The sequence below is a fragment of the Littorina saxatilis genome, linkage group LG1 (genome assembly GCF_037325665.1).
Source record: "Littorina saxatilis isolate snail1 linkage group LG1, US_GU_Lsax_2.0, whole genome shotgun sequence".
Classification (NCBI taxonomy): Eukaryota; Metazoa; Mollusca; class Gastropoda; order Littorinimorpha; family Littorinidae; genus Littorina; species Littorina saxatilis.
Genome location: NC_090245.1, coordinates 12035088 through 12053629, shown reverse-complemented (window position 1 = coordinate 12053629; position 18542 = coordinate 12035088). Strand labels below are relative to the sequence as shown.

The window sequence follows — 18542 nt, the reverse complement described above, 5'->3', positions numbered from 1 at the left end:
AAAATCACTAACGGTACACTTCCGTTTTCAAGTAATCTAATGTAAACATTCAACTCGCTATAGTAGCAACAACAACATTGCGTTGCTAGGTTAGTCTCCCAACTCCCATGATTTGTTTCCACGGCAAGCAGCCACAGCAAGTCAAACCACACATTAAGTGCGTCGCATTTGCAGGTTAAAACCGCCACACAAAACATTTATGGCGATAACTGTACAAACTTTCTGGGTTTGATGACATCTAGAGATGACCCAAGTCTAATTAATCCTGTTCAAAGTTGAAGATCACAAGGAGATCGAATAGGTCAATAAGTAGGACATTATTTTTGACTCACATGCGAAGCAAAAGTGAGTCTATGTACTCACCCGAGTCGTCCGTCCGTCCGTCCGTCCGTCCGGCCGGAAAACTTTAACGTTGGATATTTCTTGGACACTATTCAGTCTATCAGTACCAAATTTGGCAAGATGGTGTATGATGACAAGGCCCCAAAAAACATACATAGCATCTTGACCTTGCTTCAAGGTCAAGGTCGCAGGGGCCATAAATGTTGCCTAAAAAACAGCTATTTTTCACATTTTTCACATTTTCTCTGAAGTTTTTGAGATTGAATACCTCACCTACATATGATATATAGGGCAAAGTAAGCCCCATCTTTTGATACCAGTTTGGTTTACCTTGCTTCAAGGTCAAGGTCACAGGAGCTCTTCAAAGTTGGATTGTATACATATTTTGAAGTGACCTTGACCCTGAACTATGGAAGATAACTGTTTCAAACTTAAAAATTATGTGGGGCACATGTTATGCTTTCATCATGAGACAGATTTGGTCACATATGATCAAGGTCAAGGTCACTTTGACCCTTATGAAATGTGACCAAAATAAGGTAGTGAACCACTAAAAGTGACCATATCTCATGGTAGAAAGAGCCAATAAGCACCATTGTACTTCCTATGTCTTGAATTAACAGCTTTGTGTTGCATGACCTTGGATGACCTTGACCTTGGGTCAAGGTCACATGTATTTTGGTAGGAAAAATGTGTAAAGCAGTTCTTAGTGTATGATGTCATTGCTAGGTTTAGTTACCCTAAAGGTCGAGGTCAAGCATGTGAGTCGTATGGGCTTTGCCCTTCTTGTTTTCTTTTGTGGAAGTAGAACGGCAAACCTCGTAATTTCCGAATCGTATTGGGCATGACGAAAGTGAGTCGTTGAAGCATCTGCTCTTGTTGGCCCGTCCGCTGTCACATATTAGAGAGATTATATAAGTACACAGTGTTAGTGGTTAAGGAAACTTAAAGGCATATGTACGCGCTCCCGTGTTTACAAAGTGTAGTTTGCCCATAATCGATGTCAAACGCACCATAAGACCATATAATGACGATATGTCACCATGCGCGGACCATAATACATGCATTAGAGCTTGTTCTAGCCTCTGAAAAAGTGAGGATGTCAACAAAGCCGCGGTGTTAGCTCCCTTGCATCAACGTTACATGTGTTGCCAAATCTATAAATAGGACGATCCAGATCAAAATGAAAATTAACATATCTCAACATTGAAGGGGTCCTAGACCACAATATTTTGCAGGGAACTTAATTTAGCATGTCTCCAGCTGTTGGTAAAGCAATTAGCGTGTATAGTCATCGAGTACATATGCCTTTAAGGAAAATCTATGTATCATTACGCATTCCGCTTACGATAACGAAACCGACAACGGCGTCTATGCCCGTGCGTTTAGTTTCACTTTCGTTTACGTAATTGGAGGGAAGACAACTTTTGCAATAATTTGAAAGAGTATCGTCCCATGTCTGGACTCTTCAGTTGGAAAAAGATGAAAAGGGATACACGGAGCAGACGACACAGCCGAAAACAAGAAGAAAAGAAACGAATATTGCAATGTTGTTTGTATTGATAAATCGTAATGTTTCTTTGATACATTTGAACCACTCAAGTGTTGAATAGGCGCATGCAGAACGTTCAACGTGTACATAATCTTCAGAAATGTGAATGTGCGAGAAGAAAAGTGCTTCTTTCTCTGTCTGCAGATTCACCCATTCTGATTCATTTCTTTGGCTAAGAATTTAGTGCATCAAACCTGGAATAAATCACACACGAAACTGACATTTGTAGCATTAAGTTGTTCAGAAGCATACTAGTTATACATAATTGTGTGAATCACCGAGTTTTCACATACAATTCAGGGCTCATTATTTCTGTCGATTTAGCCACAGCTCGTTAGGAATCACACGTAAAATTTGACCCCTAACCTTTGAACTGCGCACAACACGCTGACGTCACCACTGAAAAAAGTACCAATAACCACTACCACTAACACTGTGCACTTAACGAGTCTATTCTTGCATCTCTGTTGTGTGCGCGCGGACTTGACAGAAACGGCGAAGCACACCAGCCGCCCGTTCTTCAACACGGACATAGTTTTGGCCATCCCCAACGTGGTGATGAAGCCCTCGGTGGAAGACGTGCAGGGGGGCCTCAACAAGGCCGTGCAGAACATCATCGCCGTCAGCAAGGGCGTCTGCAAGTGGCACAAGGACCCCGAGATGATCCGCGACCGCGTCAAGATCACCTTGCTGGTGAGTGGTTGGTCTGCAAGGCCTTTGCATGCGTTGGGCTCATCCTGACCTCAGGTCAAAATGAGTTCGGCTCATTCTCTCCCTGACAGGATGCCTTGAGTATCCTTGTCTGGCAAGGAAACCGATTTTTTTTTTAACATATTTAGAGCTTTTTGACTCACATGCGAAGCAAAAGTGAGTCTATGTACTCACCAGAGTCGTCCGTCCGTCCGTCCGGACGTCCGTCCGTCCGTCCGTCCGTCCGTCCGGACGTCCGTCCGTCCGTCCGGAAAACTTTAACGTTGGATATTTCTTGGACACTATTCAGTCTATCAGTACCAAATTTGGCAAGATGGTGTATGATGACAAGGCCCCAAAAAACATACATAGCATCTTGACCTTGCTTCAAGGTCAAGGTCGCAGGGGCCATAAATGTTGCCTAAAAAACAGCTATTTTTCACATTTTTCACATTTTCTCTGAAGTTTTTGAGATTGAATACCTCACCTATATATGATATATAGGGCAAAGTAAGTCCCATCTTTTGATACCTGTTTGGTTTACCTTGCTTCAAGGTCAAGGTCACAGGAGCTCTTCAAAGTTGGATTGTATACATATTTTGAAGTGACCTTGACCCTGAACTATGGAAGATAACTGTTTCAAACTTAAAATTTATGTGGGGCACATGTTATGCTTTCATCATGAGACACATTTGGTCACATATGATCAAGGTCAAGGTCACTTTGACCCTTATGAAATGTGACCAAAATAAGGTAGTGAACCACTAAAAGTGACCATATCTCATGGTAGAAAGAGCCAATAAACACCATTGTACTTCCTATGTCTTGAATTAAGAGCTTTGTGTTGCATGACCTTGGATGACCTTGACCTTGGGTCAAGGTCACATGTATTTTGGTAGGAAAAATGTGTAAAGCATGTGAGTCGTATGGGCTTTGCCCTTCTTGTTGTAATGTGTTATGGATGTAAGCAGATTCGCGATCGTCGATAATGATTTTTCATGGTGTTTTGTAATTTTTAAATTGCAGAGGAATCTTTATTTTAGACAGTTTCAAGCGAGCAAACAACTCTAAATATGGCATAAGTGTCACGTGATAATCAACCGTTTGGTTTCGTCGCTCGCTGGAGCAGACGATTTTTTTGACAGTGATGCAACCATATATTACGGTCTCCTTCCGGCAGCAGTCTCAAAATTTAGACTTGTTTTGACCTTAGAACGATGTCTTTATCATAACTGTGAAGAACAGAACGGAGATCACTGTCGAAGTCGGCCAATCTGCAATCATTTTCGTCTCGCGAACACGGCTCGTGAACAACATATGGGAGATCACTCTGTATTCTGGTTTTCATAGATTCGCGAAGGACTGTCGCGTCCGGTCAGAGAGACAACTGGCGATAGCCGTGGAGCGAGGATTATCAGAATGGCGTTGGGCTGTTAATGTTTTGTAGGTCAGATTAGTTTCTGAGAGAGAGAGAGAGAGAGAGAGAGAGAGAGAGTGTGTGTGTGTGTTTTGTATCCCACGTGTCTAGGCACAGACGTGCAAGAGAAGGTTTGTATGTTTAAGTCTTTTCTTAAAAGAACATATTTCGCCAATCTATACAAACAGCGCACATCTAATTATGGCACACACATGTTCAGCACCCACAAGCTTTGTTTATTGTGACCATTAAGGTTAAGAGGAGCGTAGACGCGATTGACGAGGAGGAGAGAGAAGAGATTGAGATTCACGAGGAACACAGCCGATCCAACCCAGACCTCGCAAGTCATCCGAAAGACGACGATGAGAGAGAGAATTGTTTTAAGGCTGTGTCGGACAACAAGGACATTGCAAAGCTGGCCTCCCTCATCTCAACCGCCATCAATTCCAACAAGAGGGTGAGTTGACTGCAGCATCTTTGGGAATGGTTGGGCGTTCAGTGTGAATGAATGCAAATGCGTTACCACGCTATCATACAGGAACAAACACAACTCCAAACGTAGGTTCCCTCCACTGTACAGGTATGACAGACATACACACAAATACACACAATCATGAACATAAATGTTATGTACAGTATTCAAAAATCAGGTACTCACAGGTTTGGATGCAAAAACAAAGCGAGATTACAATCCCGTGCACAATTTCACTAACAAAACCCTACGTCCTTCACTTATCTAGAAAAATACACAAACAGTCCGTGAACTCACAGGCACACGATATCTACTTTACTGGTATCGAATCACGGCTCGTGTGTAGTCAGAAAAACAGTTACAGTTCATATTCCGGCAGACTCAAATCACCGTCTGCTCTGCCTACTAAACACTCATTATATCTTATGTAATTAAGATCTTATAGACATATGTTAACTCTGTTCATACACAGAATTACACAGCGTCTATGGCCGTTCACTAGTAAATGTATCTGAATACTAATTCCTTCCACTGGCGACCTCGGTCTACTCAGTTCCTCTCGTCCTGTGACCTCTATGGTCCAACTATACGGACAACCATAACCTTGCAATAACTTCGCGAAATCCCGTCGAATTTCAGCTATGCTGGTCTAGAGTTATGATACTTCGGCGACTTCTCAGATCCTTCACACTTGTCATCTGGTCGCTATCTCCCTCTCAGACCGGTTATACGACGCACTGCACAACATAAATAGCGGACATCTTGTCTTTGATATCTGTCTGCTATGTTTACAGTTTACAGTGTTAGTCGATTCAACTTATGCGATAAACACTCTAGCGATATTCGAATGCTTATTCCATTTACTTGTTAAGTGCTTTACTGTCGCATCTATTCGGGCTTCCTTCCTCCCGGCCGATTACTTGGACAACCCCTCAATGTCCAAGGACAGTGGCAAAGTGTAACAATACCCTAGTTGCGATTTACAACGTCAACTATCCCCGGTCAGTGAGCTGAATTCACAGTGCGTGCAACACACTTTGCTATGTCACGCTATATCTCTGGTTAGCGCTCTAAAAGCGTGGAGGATATCACTGTCAAACTTTGCCTGTTACAGTGTTATTCGTGATTTCCTTCACATTCAGGGATGGCCAAATCTCAAAATATGAACTCGCCAACCGGGCGAGTTACTTCAAGAAAGTCACTCGTCCGCCAAAAATTTCACTGGCCCGGTACATACCACAGTTGCTGCATCTGCAGTGTGTATGTGGCTTTGAAACTTGATATTACATCCAAAAGTGTTGCATTGGAACAGAATGTTCACTGACCAGACGGGCGAGTTGCCAGGCGGTTTCTACTAGCCCGGCGGATTGTTTACTCGCCCCTAGCGATCGGGCGGACGATTTGGCCATCCCTGGCGTTGTCGTTCATGGGCAAGCAACTCCTGTAATCCTTCACCAGAGTGAAGTCCCTTCTGTTGGCCTTCTGAGCACATTCCATCCTGCACTTCAGTAACAAGTTTGTGTACCAAAAACCTAACTTGTGGCAATCATGAACAAGAACGCTCAAACTTGATTAACCATTCAGTCAAGCGAATGCACGCTGAAAAACTTCCACTTTCCTTTTACCTTCCGAACACACACATACACACGCACGCACGCACGCACTGACGCACGCACGCACGCAAACCACACACACACACACACACACACACACACACACACACACACACACACACACACACACACGCACACACACACACACACACACACACACACACACACACACACACACACACACACACACACACACACACAATCAACAGTTTTCGTACAAGTGATGTATGTTGTCGCCCAGTGAGGCCCTTAAACAGAAATTCAGTTTAAATCACCGTTTCGACGGTTGAAAATGAATCGTGTCGTCAAAAAACGCCACTTTTGAGGGTAGGCGTGGTCAAGGATCTGTGACGTCATTCCACAATATTGCTCAGATCCAAAAACACATTTTTGAGCAGAAGAAAGACTGATCTTCAAATACACGTATATTTCTGACAAAAAAACTGCTGTTTAACATCTCGGCTATTCCACTGAAAAAATATCCTTAACTTTTTGTGCTCTGTGTACATACAGTTCGTAACTCTCACAATCGCACACATCGTTTACATCCAAGAGAAACACAATTTCAAAACACTTCAAGGATTCTTTTTTGTGCCTGGACCTTTTGGTACTCGACCTTTTGTCGCACACCCGTGCAGACCACCCTCGGTTTTAATTCGGCCAGTTCACCCCGCTTGAATTCGGCCGTTCTTTACATTGGTGTCTTCCTTTGCTTTCAGTACATGACCCAAACCCTGGAGCAGTTCAGTCGCTTCTCCTACATTTGGTCCAAGGATCGTGAGGAGGAACTGGCAAAGTTCCTGAAGGCGGAGCCCATGCTCTTGGACTTCCACGCAGAGATCCATTTGTACGAAGAAGTGGAAGAGGGCATTATGGAACTGCCAGAGTACTACGATGTAGGGCCAGTATCCCTTCTATCAGGTGCGTCGGATATTTCAAGACTTGTCATTTTGTCATCATAAATTGGAAATTCATGTTGGAGCAACTCTTCCTCGTGGAGATGTTTGTTTTGTTTACCGTCATGTGCATCAACCCATTACTGTTACTGTAGGTAGGTCGTCTTAGAGGAGTTAAACACATGCTTTCTTGTACTCGCTGTATTTCCTGCCCTTTTGTTAACCCATCGTACGTATTACTTCTTTCACCAACAGCCAAACTCAAGAGCGGTTTGTGCGCGGAGACCAAAGCGTGGCGGGTGGCCTACGGAAAAGCGTCCAACAAGAAGTACGGCGCCATGATGTACGAAATCATCGAATTCATCGAGGACATCCAGAAGCGCCTGCACCGCCCCATCAAGGACCTGGATGACATCCGCTACGCCATCGCTGCCCTCAAGCAACTTCGAAACGAAGAGATCCGCGTTGACATGAGCATTGGTCCCATTGAGGTTCGTGAAAAAACTGTTTTTTTAGGATCGCATTAGGGAATGAAAGAGTCTTGGCTTTCAAGTGTATACACTATGCACCGACATCCACAGTAAATTTGCAGTTAAGAATAGTGACAAAACACTCCATTTCCCGGAACTGCCTTTCTAGCCAAAGACCCTGTTACCAGAACCGTTCAGTTTGCATGCAGAGTAAGGCCTCTCCCGATGTGGTTTTTTTCATAGCCGGACTTTGAGTTTGACAAGAATGCTTTGCGTTTGATGAATGAATAATAATCATAATAATCATGATGATGTAGAGGTTACATGCCGAGTCTCAGTGATTATCAAAAATAATGGTCGAAGTTAGCGGATCATGAAAAATGCGAGCTTCAGCGAGCTTTTTCATGACCGCGAACTGAGACCATTATTTTTTATAATCACTGAGACGAGGTGTGTAACCTCTTTATTCCTCCTTTCTTCAGTTATTCAAAGAAAAGAGGAGTTTTTTTTGCGAAAGTTTGATCGAATTGTATTCACTCAACCAGTCAACCTGCGCAGGCGATCGATTAATGCGCGGTTGTATAGTTCCGTGCAAATCATTCCATTCTGTTAACACTTCTTGTCAGTTTCCATATTTTGGACTAAAATCAAGTACACAGATATGCTGTTATTCTGCTGTGGCGGTAAAGGCAGATATTGTGTGTTCTGTTTATGTTTTAGTACCGCTTAGAATAATGTTCTTTCGTCAAATGGGACTAGCAGACGAATTTTTGCACCCGTGTTTCAACGTTAATTACTGTATGAAGTTCAGTTTTCTGGGGAAAATAGTGTATGAAACCGCTTTATGTTGTTTAAATTGATGAGATGTGTGCATTTGGTTGCGTGTGATCTGTTTATAAAATGAAATATTGTTGAAAACTGACCGTCGGATTGCAGTCTGTTGTCGAAGAAACTGAGTGAAAAGAAGGGGAACTACTCTTGTCGCTAGACAAAGTATGAGTTACTTGCCTTGGGAATTTGCTTGTGATGAACGTTTGTGCACAGCAGATCTAGATTCAGAAAACAACCGAACTCATGGATTTTATATGGAGATTCATGTGTTCAGGCCTGTAGTTGTTCATTTAAATGCGGTATGTTTGTACTGTTTGCTCTAGAGATGTATACTTCGTACGAATAGAGCGTTCGGAACTTTTCAGTCGCAAAAGTAGTACCGAAACAGAACAGCTTCTCAACCCATTGCACTATCGAGGATTCAGGCTGTTGCTGGCTCGTTATTTGTTTGGTTGCTGGGTCATTATCGAAAAATAACTAGCTCTACAAGTTTACAGAGGTAAAGAAGCAGAGGGGGGAATAAAATGATAATAATAATGATAATAATAATAATACATCACTTTTCTATAGCGCAAGTCCCGATTCTCAGCTCCAAGCGCTTGACAAAATGTTGTGTGTGTTGACAGGAATGCTTTGCTATGCTGAGCAAGTACGAGATGGCGGCCCCGCAGAGCGAATTGGATCATGTGGACACGCTGCGCTACAGTTGGGAGAGACTGCAGACCACGGCCACCAAAGTCGCTCACCACCTGCTGGAGATCCAGCCCAACTTCAAGGACGACCTCTTACACAACGTCATCGTCTTCAACGAGGATTGCAAAGACTTCTACAAGAACTATAACGAGGTGAGGTCATCATCTGCTTCTTCGTCCAGAGGTGTAGAAAGACTGTCTGATGACATCACAAACCAACCGGAAGTTGGTGATGGTGTTGATAGAACCGTACTTGACATGGATAAACAAAGGCTGTATGAACGCCACACCTTTTCTTTGAACCTGTCCTTCCACAAAATACACGACCCATTACAGATGTCTGAGTTCAAAGCTTTGTGATCGGGGCGCGTAACAACAGCGAAAAATATATTTGCGGGGCCCGTTACAACAGTGTCTGGGAACCGTAACACGACACAAAAACCTTCATAATTTTACCTCCATTTCCTTTCGATTAGAAACGTAAAATGAATGTTGTTAGATGTATGTGCCTTCTTCTTTGTATCAGTACAAGATTTCGGTCTGTAATTAGCCTATATTTCATATTTGTCACCGAACAGATCAATGCACTAAATATGTGAGTCAAATATACGGTATTTTTTTATTTTCTTGCCTAAAAAACAAGATCTATCTCTGTTAGAATACTACTACCAAGTGGCAGAGACATTTAGTAGTCCAGGCGTATATATTTTGATGATAACTTAGAGGAATTGCCTGAGATAATGTAATTTAAGTCAGCATACCCACACGCCACGTCGACCTTATGTGTACAAAATCGGGCGTAACAACCGTATGGTTACGTATTTGGGGCGTAACGCGTCTCCACCTTGTGGTATTGCTAGTTTCGAAAAGAATTGGCAGATAGAGTTATCATACTCTATATGCACCCATCTTCGTCTGATGTAATTATGCCTTTAAAAGTTGTTATCTACCTTACTCATCTTTTCTATGAATTTAGACGGTAACTATGTCGTAATCAGTAGATCAATGTATTGTTTTCATCACAGACAGATTTGTTAAGCGTGTAGGTAGAAACGCTGAGTATTAAAGGCACAGTAAACCTCCCGTAAACCATCACAGATACTGTCAGGCTTTTACACACAGTACAAACACCCTTCCATTTGAACGCTCACCAAACGGGAACATCCTAGGTGCCCTACGTAAAGAGCGAGCAATTTTTAAAGAAATAATTTTGCAGATTGTCTCGGACACTTTTTGGACCCATCCTGAACTCAGGTCAAAAATGAGTTACTTTCCTTCGGGTCTCATTCTATCGATGTAAACTGGCGATAGCCGTGGATCGATGATTATCAGAATGTTTTTGGACCGTGGTGCGTTTTTGCGCTTGACCTAACTTTTAAAATCTAAATAATAAATTGACAGCTTGTTACACAATCATTCTTTAATCATAAAAAAACTTCTTTTTTCATCAAGACAAGATCAGTACAATTCGAAGTTGTGAAAGTTTGAAAAAAGAAAATCCAGGAAGCAGGGTCACGCAAGGGTCGTAGTAGACGACGGTTTATGCATATCGCCAGTTCCTCTCAACAGTCAAAAGCCATCGCTAGAGTTCTTGTGAACCACAGCCGTTTGTTACGTGCATAAAAACGTGCTATTGCAGATAAGCTAACATCGAGTCGCATTCAAATGACTAACTGACGACTACATTGTGAAAAAGGGAAACTGGATCACACGTGTTCACGATGGCTCAGGGGTAAGATAAACCACGCAAAAATAAATTCTTTGAAAATTGTTCGCTCTTTACGGAGGGCACCTAGGATATTTGCTTAAATCGGTGAGTGTTCAAATGAAAGGGCGTTTGTACTGTGTGTAAAAGTCTGACCGTATCTGTGATGGTTTACCGGAGGCTTACTGTGCCTTTAAGCACAATACCCAAGTTTATGTAAAGACACATCGACACCGGATTGCAAGACAGCGACATGGTGTTTTGTATGCTCTGGTTTAGAAGCACATGATGGTGATTGGTGTTTTCAGGCAGGTCCCATGGTGCCAGGAGTTGCCCCGCGAGAGGCTTCAGAAAGGCTGCTGGTGTACCAGAACAACTTCGACACCTTGTTCAGAAAGTACACCACCTACACAGGCGGCGAGGAGCTGTTCGGCCTGGCGGTCTCTGAGTGTCCTGAGCTGCTCAAGATCAAGAAGGAGCTGAACCTCCTGCAGAAGCTGTACGGCCTGTACAACAGCGTCATTGACGCTGTGCGGGGTTACTACGACATCTTCTGGGTGGAGATGGACATTGAGAAGATCACCACCGAACTGGTGGATTTTCAGAACAGGTAGGCGCTCAGCGTGTATGTCGGTCTGTCTTTCTTTCTGTCTCTGTCGTCCTAATTTTGCATCGATAATAAACTGTGAAACTGTAGAGTGGTTGTTGGAGCATGCGATGTACTAAAAAAAAACAAAAAGCAAACAAACAAAAAGAAGAAAGACAGCCTTCGATCACTAGATAAATGCGTCTCAGCCAAATATTGTTTAACAAGTATAATTTCCTTGTTATGTCAGGTGCCGAAAGCTGCCCAAAGCTCTGAAGGACTGGCCGGCCTTTAAGGAACTGCAGGTGAAGATTGACGACTTCAACGAGATGGTGCCTCTCCTGGAGCTGATGGCCAACAAGGCCATGAAGCCACGTCACTGGAAGCGCATAGAGGACCTCACCGGGGCGAGCTTGGAGGTGGAGAGCGACAGCTTCACTCTCAGAAATTTGCTGGAGGCCCCCCTCCTCAAATACAAGGAGGAGATTGAGGTTGGTTTGGGGTGTGGATGTGTTAGTGTTAATTTGAACAAATCCTTCACCATTCTGGAAGTTAGTGTGGATTGACTATTCCATGCAGACACTGACAAATATATTGTTCCATGTCTTGTGGAAATGTTGTCGTAAATACCAAGACACAAATGCAGGGTTCTGATTTGGGCTTTAGGCAGTTTAGGCTTGGGTTATCATAATTCATTCTTTTGTTCTTTGGGTTTCATTTGATTTTGATTGTTTCTTACTTTTGTTTCAATGAACAATGCTTTTTCTTTCTTTATTTGGTGTTTAACGTCGTTTTCAACCGCGCAGGTTATATCGCGACGGGGAAGATGGGATTGAGCCACTTGTCAATTGTTTCTTGTTCACAAAAGCACTAATCAAAAATTTGCTCCAAGGGCTTGCAACGTAGTACAATATATATGACCTTACTGGGAGAATGCAAGTTTCCAGTACGAAGGACTTAACATTTCTTACATACTGCTTGACTAAAATCTTTACAAAAATTGACTATTGAGGTTGCAAGTGAATCAATGGATTGAAAAGAGCAGCACAGTTTTTGACTCACATGCGAAGCAAAAGTGAGTCTATGTACTCACCCGAGTCGTCCGTCCGTCCGTCCGTCCGGCCGGCCGTCCGGCCGTCCGGCCGTCCGGAAAACTTTAACGTTGGATATTTCTTGGACACTATTCAGTCTATCAGTACCAAATTTGGCAAGATGGTGTATGATGACAAGGCCCCAAAAAACATACATAGCATCTTGACCTTGCTTCAAGGTCAAGGTCGCAGGGGCCATAAATGTTGTCTAAAAAACAGCTATTTTTCACATTTTTCACATTTTCTCTGAAGTTTTTGAGATTGAATACCTCACCTATATATGATATATAGGGCAAAGTAAGCCCCATCTTTTGATACCAGTTTGGTTTACCTTGCTTCAAGGTCAAGGTCACAGGAGCTCTTCAAAGTTGGATTGTATACATATTTTGAAGTGACCTTGACCCTGAACTATGGAAGATAACTGTTTCAAACTTAAAAATTATGTGGGGCACATGTTATGCTTTCATCATGAGACACATTTGGTCACATATGATCAAGGTCAAGGTCACTTTGACCCTTATGAAATGTGACCAAAATAAGGTAGTGAACCACTAAAAGTGACCATATCTCATGGTAGAAAGAGCCAATAAGCACCATTGTACTTCCTATGTCTTGAATTAACAGCTTTGTGTTGCATGACCTTGGATGACCTTGACTTTGGGTCAAGGTCACATGTATTTTGGTAGGACAAATGTGTAAAGCAGTTCTGAGTGTATGATGTCATTGCTATGTAAAGATCAAGGTCAAGCATGTGAGTCGTATGGGTTTTGCCCTTGTTGTTGTTGTTGTTGTTGTTGTTGTTGTTGTTGTTGTTGTTGTTGTTGTTGTTGTTGTTGTTGTTGTTGTTGTTATCGAGAACACTGCCTTCAGTTAAAAAAAAACACACGTCCGGAAGGCCATCAGTAGACGAACAAAATGAACAATGAGGGTTTCTTAAAGCTAGACTATTGAAGTTGAAACTGTATTGCTTCCAGGACATCTGCATCAGTGCCGTGAAGGAGACGGACATCGAGGCCAAGCTGAAGCAGGTGATCGCTGACTGGAGCAACCAGGAGTTCAAGTTTGGCACCTTCAAGAACCGCGGAGAACTCTTGCTGAAGGGAGACATTATCACGGAGCTCATCTCTCTAATGGAAGACTCCCTCATGGTCCTTGGCTCACTTCTCAGCAACAGGTTTCAGACATGACATTTTAACGCAAAGTTATCATTTTCTGTGAATTTCAACCAGGGATCACTAAACAGTGCGCCCCTGCATCTTATACGCACTAAATGGGAAACAAAAGTACTAGAAATTCTTCAAGGGGGCCCCGCGACGCACTAAACTTGAAAAGAACGGGTCTCAGGACGCAGTTATTTTGCACTATCGCGCCTACCGTCAGTATTGATTTTCTGACTGTAATCTAGTTTTCAATCAGACTGGACAAAAACTAGATTACGAGGACAGTTTCTGCTAGATCTGCAACTTCCAACAGTCCTCCTGGTCTTGTGACCCTCTAAAGTCCTGCTGAGGATGTCCTTGGATCCCCTAAAAGAAAATTGGGGGTCCCGGGAACCTCCAGCTAAAGGATTCTTTCTATGTTTGTTAGTCCAAATCAGCCATAAAGGTAGGAATAAACCATACATTTGCTCACTGTTACATACATGTAGTAGTTTCAGACTAAAATTGAGATTTCCGACGCCCATATCAAGTCAAGTCAAGTCAAGTCAAGTCAAACAGTTTATTTACCAAATGCAAAGCACAGGATTTTGTTATGGTGTATGCATAAAACTTCACACTCCTTCCACACGCATATATCACAACAACTATGTACAGACAAAGTGTTCAATCTCACTGGGCCCACTACGTGTGCACACCAACCAGACAGTTCAAAACGGACTGGTTGTTCCTTTAGCACCAATCTGACAGGAGCAATCACAGGTTGCATGGATAAAGATAAATGAATTCCCTAAAAATCATATCTAAAAATATAGTCATCAATATAACTATCATCTGAGGTATGAAAAGCACAATTTTGTGGAAAAGCACTATTTTGTGGAATTTTGTATACTCTCCTGGTCCTGTGAGCAATCACTGGGCTTCTCTGCTGTCAGAATTCATAACTGATAGTCATCTTCATCCAAGACAGTTTCTTCGGTGCATTATGTTTTTGAATCTAAGTTTGTTTCCAAGAGAAGACTGCGTATTTACATTTAAAACTTTACGATGGCCTTCACCGGGGGAGGGTGTCCTGTTATTTCTAAACTAACATGTGTTTTGTTATGGTTTCCAGATACAACGCTCCCTTCAAGAAGCAGATTCAGACGTGGGTGGGCAATCTCTCCAACTCGAACGAAGTGATAGAAAACTGGATGACAACCCAGAATCTGTGGGTTTACCTGGAGGCTGTCTTTGTAGGTGGTGACATTGCCAAGCAGCTTCCTCAGGTGCGTATATCTCGGAGATGGATCTTCAATTTGATGTGCATTCGAGGCACATTATACGTTTGAATGGTTTAGGTAAGAATCTCAGGTGTTGAGCATAAGTGCTGATCTTGCTATTGTGCAGAAAATGTCTAAAATATTTGACAAAGAAAAGTTGGAGTGGTTGAGGTAAAGCCTTGCGGGTGCGTGCGTGATGTTTTGCTCTTGTTTCAGAAAGTGCTTGAGAGAAATGAGATTACACCCAACAGAGCGTTTTATGTGGTTATATACCTTGAACTTTAGCAGTCAGTAGTTCATTTGGTTCTGAGACTTAAAAACAGCGATTGACCACGAAAATCGACTTCGCTAACATTTTGCTATTAATATTTTGCCTGTGATATTTTCAGAATGTGTTGAAACAAGTGTGAATAAATATGAGAAATCAATCGGACAGATTTTATGATACATACTTTTGAATAGGATGACATGCCAAGATTCATATAAACGAGGGTTGAGTAATTTGGATGGGGTATCTAACCGGTCACATTACAATCACAGGATCTATTTTGGAAGTGGTATAAATCCCTGATTTACGTTTGTTGTGATGATGTGTTTCTGTTTGAATTATTGTAACGTGTCTTTCTGATATGGCTGGAAATAGCGTAATTTCATGGCGTTTTCCTAAGCTAAATCTAAATCCGTTTCTCGATTCGCACGAACATATTTCCTGGAAAATTCGCTCGATTTTAACCAAAATATGACACAATACCGCGCAGAGTCCACACAAGCACATATCAAAACATTAAAAGAATTGACCTTGTCATTTTTACACTGACCTGCAAAACGTACTGATACCCCCATTCTAAAAAAGGGCATCAGAAGAGGTCAAGTTGATCGTACTCTGAAAAATATGCATGTTGAGTGATATATAAGCGCTGTTTCAAAGTGTTCACAATCTGGTGCGCCAAGCATCTTTCTCTTTCACCTAGGAAAGGTGAATTCTCCAGTCTCCGTATTTATATCGACAAAAAACACAAATAGGCCTATGACTGCTGGTATGACGGGTACGAATACAGCACTGCATTACTATTTTACGCTTTACAGGAAGCCAAACGTTTCAGCAACATTGACAAGTCGTGGGTGAAGATCATGACACGAGCACACGAGACGCCCAACGTCATTCAGTGTTGTGTGGGAGACGACACCTTGATGCAGCTTCTTCCGCATCTTCTAGAGCAGCTGGAAGTGTGCCAGAAATCACTGACCGGGTAAGTTTCGCTTTCCGCACATCAATGACTGTATTCACTATTGCACTTTCCTCTCATGAGCGGTCTCGAATAGCATTAACTGCTGAAGAGACGATAAACAATAATTACCAACCATCCTCTCATGAGCAGTTATTGACTAATACCACGACCCAAATTCGTCACTGTCAATTCCAGTTGGACATACGGTGTTAGAAGCAAAACAAAACACAACGCAACGCAACACTTCACATGAAAAATCAAACCAAACTAGTAAACCAATGTTTTAAGTCAAACAAAGAAAGAGTAAAAGGAACAAATGATGTGAGTATTCTATTGGTGGTTTTGCAGCTGCCCCCCGCCCCAGCATCTACCCCTATGTAGCCTGTTACTGTAATGCTATGGTTTATCTTGTGCCTGTCATAGATGTGATTCTTATAGCTTCATCAGTGCTGCGTATAGTACGGTGTGCAGTTAGTACAACCCTTAGGCTGGTTGTCGCGACATATGTCGCGCTACTTTACGTATACTGTCACCTGGTTGTCATGTCACCTGGTTGTCACGACATATGTCGCGCTACTGGCTCAGTCTGTTTGGTCGGTTCCGATTACCTCCCATGGCTGCGAAAACCTATATGACCGTTTTTGGCTCACGTAAGTGTAGCCTATGCGATGCTAACTTTTGTCTGTCTGTGCGTGCGTGCGTGCGTGCGTGCGTGCGTATGTATGTATGTATGTATGTCTGTGGTAGAAACTTTAACATTTGAAGACGTCACAACATTTGAAGACGTCACATTATGACGTAAGAGGGTTAGACGTCACGCGAAGGAATTTCTGAAAGTCTCGGTCATTGTTATTTTGCCGAGCTGGCCGAGACTAGTTTTTTCTTCGAAATCGGCCATTCAGATCTAGATCTAGTGTCTCGCTTTCTTGCACAGTGTCACCTATGCCGCTTACTGTGTGTGTGTGTGTGTGTGTGTGTGTGTGTGTGTGTGTGTGTGTGTGTGTGTGTGTGTGTGTGTGTGTGTGTGTGTGTGTGTGTGTGTGTGTGTGTGTGACGAAGTGATTGAGTTTGTGTTACTGTTTGTCGATTTCTTACGTGAGCCTTGAAGGCTTCGCCTCTTGTTTGTTATTTTTCTCTCTGTTATTGTTAATTCACCAGTGGCTATGTAACATGTGTTACAGAATTGCCCCAGTGTAAGGGTTAATTAATATGTTTGCATCCTAAAACTATGTGGTTGGTGATATAGTGATCCGTCACTCTCGAAATCACTGCTAATTTGGGACGTTGAGGGGGAGGGGGGACGGGGGGGGGGGGGGGGGGGGGAGTCCCAAAGTAGAGATGCTGTTACAAATACAATGAACATAACCTGAAAGAACAAGGTCTTTCAAAGGGAAGAAACTTTAATTCGGAGCGCAATGCAGCAGAAGTTTCCCTGTATAGCTTGTGTGACAGGGGAGGCTACCGCTCCTTTCACAGCAGACCCTGCACCCGAGTTGTTGGCCTTTAAGTCAACACCCGTGGTTTGTGGAAATCTGTTTGTGATGGGGTCTGGTAGTTTCCGATTGTCTGTAATATGTTCATGGAAACCTTCGGGTTTGCATAACAGTTTTTATAGGGCTAAGAAATTAGCCCTAACATTTTCAAACCTGTTTGATTGCACTTCGCTTCCCGAGGTGATCGTAGTGTTTCGGCACTCGGTTACACTTGTATCGGAAAACCTACGTTTCCTAACAAATACATTCACCATGGAACAAGTTCATAAGGTACAAAATGTTACAGGTACCTGGAGAAGAAACGTCTGGCCTTCCCGCGCTTTTTCTTCGTGTCTGACCCGGCCCTGCTGGAGATCTTGGGTCAGGCCAGTGACCCGCACACCATTCAGGCTCACCTGCTCAGTATCTTCGACAACACCAAGGCCGTCAGGTTCCACGAGAAGCAGTACGAGCTTATCCTGTCTATCAAGTCTTCTGAAGGGGAGATGGTTGAGGTCAGCGTTTGAATGAGATCAGAGCATCATGTCTTGTGAGAATGCTGCTCACGGTAAAAACAAACACAAAAACACCCCTTTTAAAACCCGGTTTTAAAACATGTCCCCCCTCTTTTTAAGACCTTACTTTTTCAGACGTTCTGTTCATTGTGTGATAAATTACCTGTATTTTCAGACGTTCTGTTCATTGTGTGATAAATTACCTGTATTTTCAGACGTTCTGTTCATTGTGTGATAAATTACCTGTATTTTCAGACGTTCTGTTCATTGTGTGATAAATTACCTGTATTTTCAGACGTTCTGTTCATTGTGTGATAAATTACCTGTATTTTCAGACGTTCTGTTCATTGTGTGATAAATTACCTGTATTTTCAGACTTTCTGTTCATTGTGTGATAAATTATCTGTATTTTCAGACTTTCTGTTCATTGTGTGATAAATTACCTGTATTTTCAGACGTTCTGTTCATTGTGTGATAAATTACCTGTATTTTCAGACTTTCTGTTCATTGTGTGATAAATTACCTGTATTTTCAGACGTTCTGTTCATTG

The 18542-nt window shown here is 42.6% G+C and overlaps 1 protein-coding gene across 2 annotated transcripts in view; it reads left to right on the top strand.

Annotated features, from left to right (window-relative positions):
- Nucleotides 1-18542, top strand: part of LOC138962139 (dynein axonemal heavy chain 5-like) — a 116093-nt gene that overhangs the window by 18069 nt on the left and 79482 nt on the right. For both annotated transcript variants that reach the window (XM_070333859.1, XM_070333867.1), the window contains exons 17-27: nucleotides 2385-2587; nucleotides 4255-4458; nucleotides 6806-7007; nucleotides 7238-7473; nucleotides 8910-9128; nucleotides 10989-11290; nucleotides 11517-11757; nucleotides 13332-13531; nucleotides 14629-14782; nucleotides 15863-16026; nucleotides 17785-17992. In XM_070333859.1, coding sequence (XP_070189960.1) covers nucleotides 2385-2587; nucleotides 4255-4458; nucleotides 6806-7007; nucleotides 7238-7473; nucleotides 8910-9128; nucleotides 10989-11290; nucleotides 11517-11757; nucleotides 13332-13531; nucleotides 14629-14782; nucleotides 15863-16026; nucleotides 17785-17992 — 2333 coding nt within the window. The remainder of the gene's footprint in view (nucleotides 1-2384; nucleotides 2588-4254; nucleotides 4459-6805; nucleotides 7008-7237; nucleotides 7474-8909; nucleotides 9129-10988; nucleotides 11291-11516; nucleotides 11758-13331; nucleotides 13532-14628; nucleotides 14783-15862; nucleotides 16027-17784; nucleotides 17993-18542) is intronic.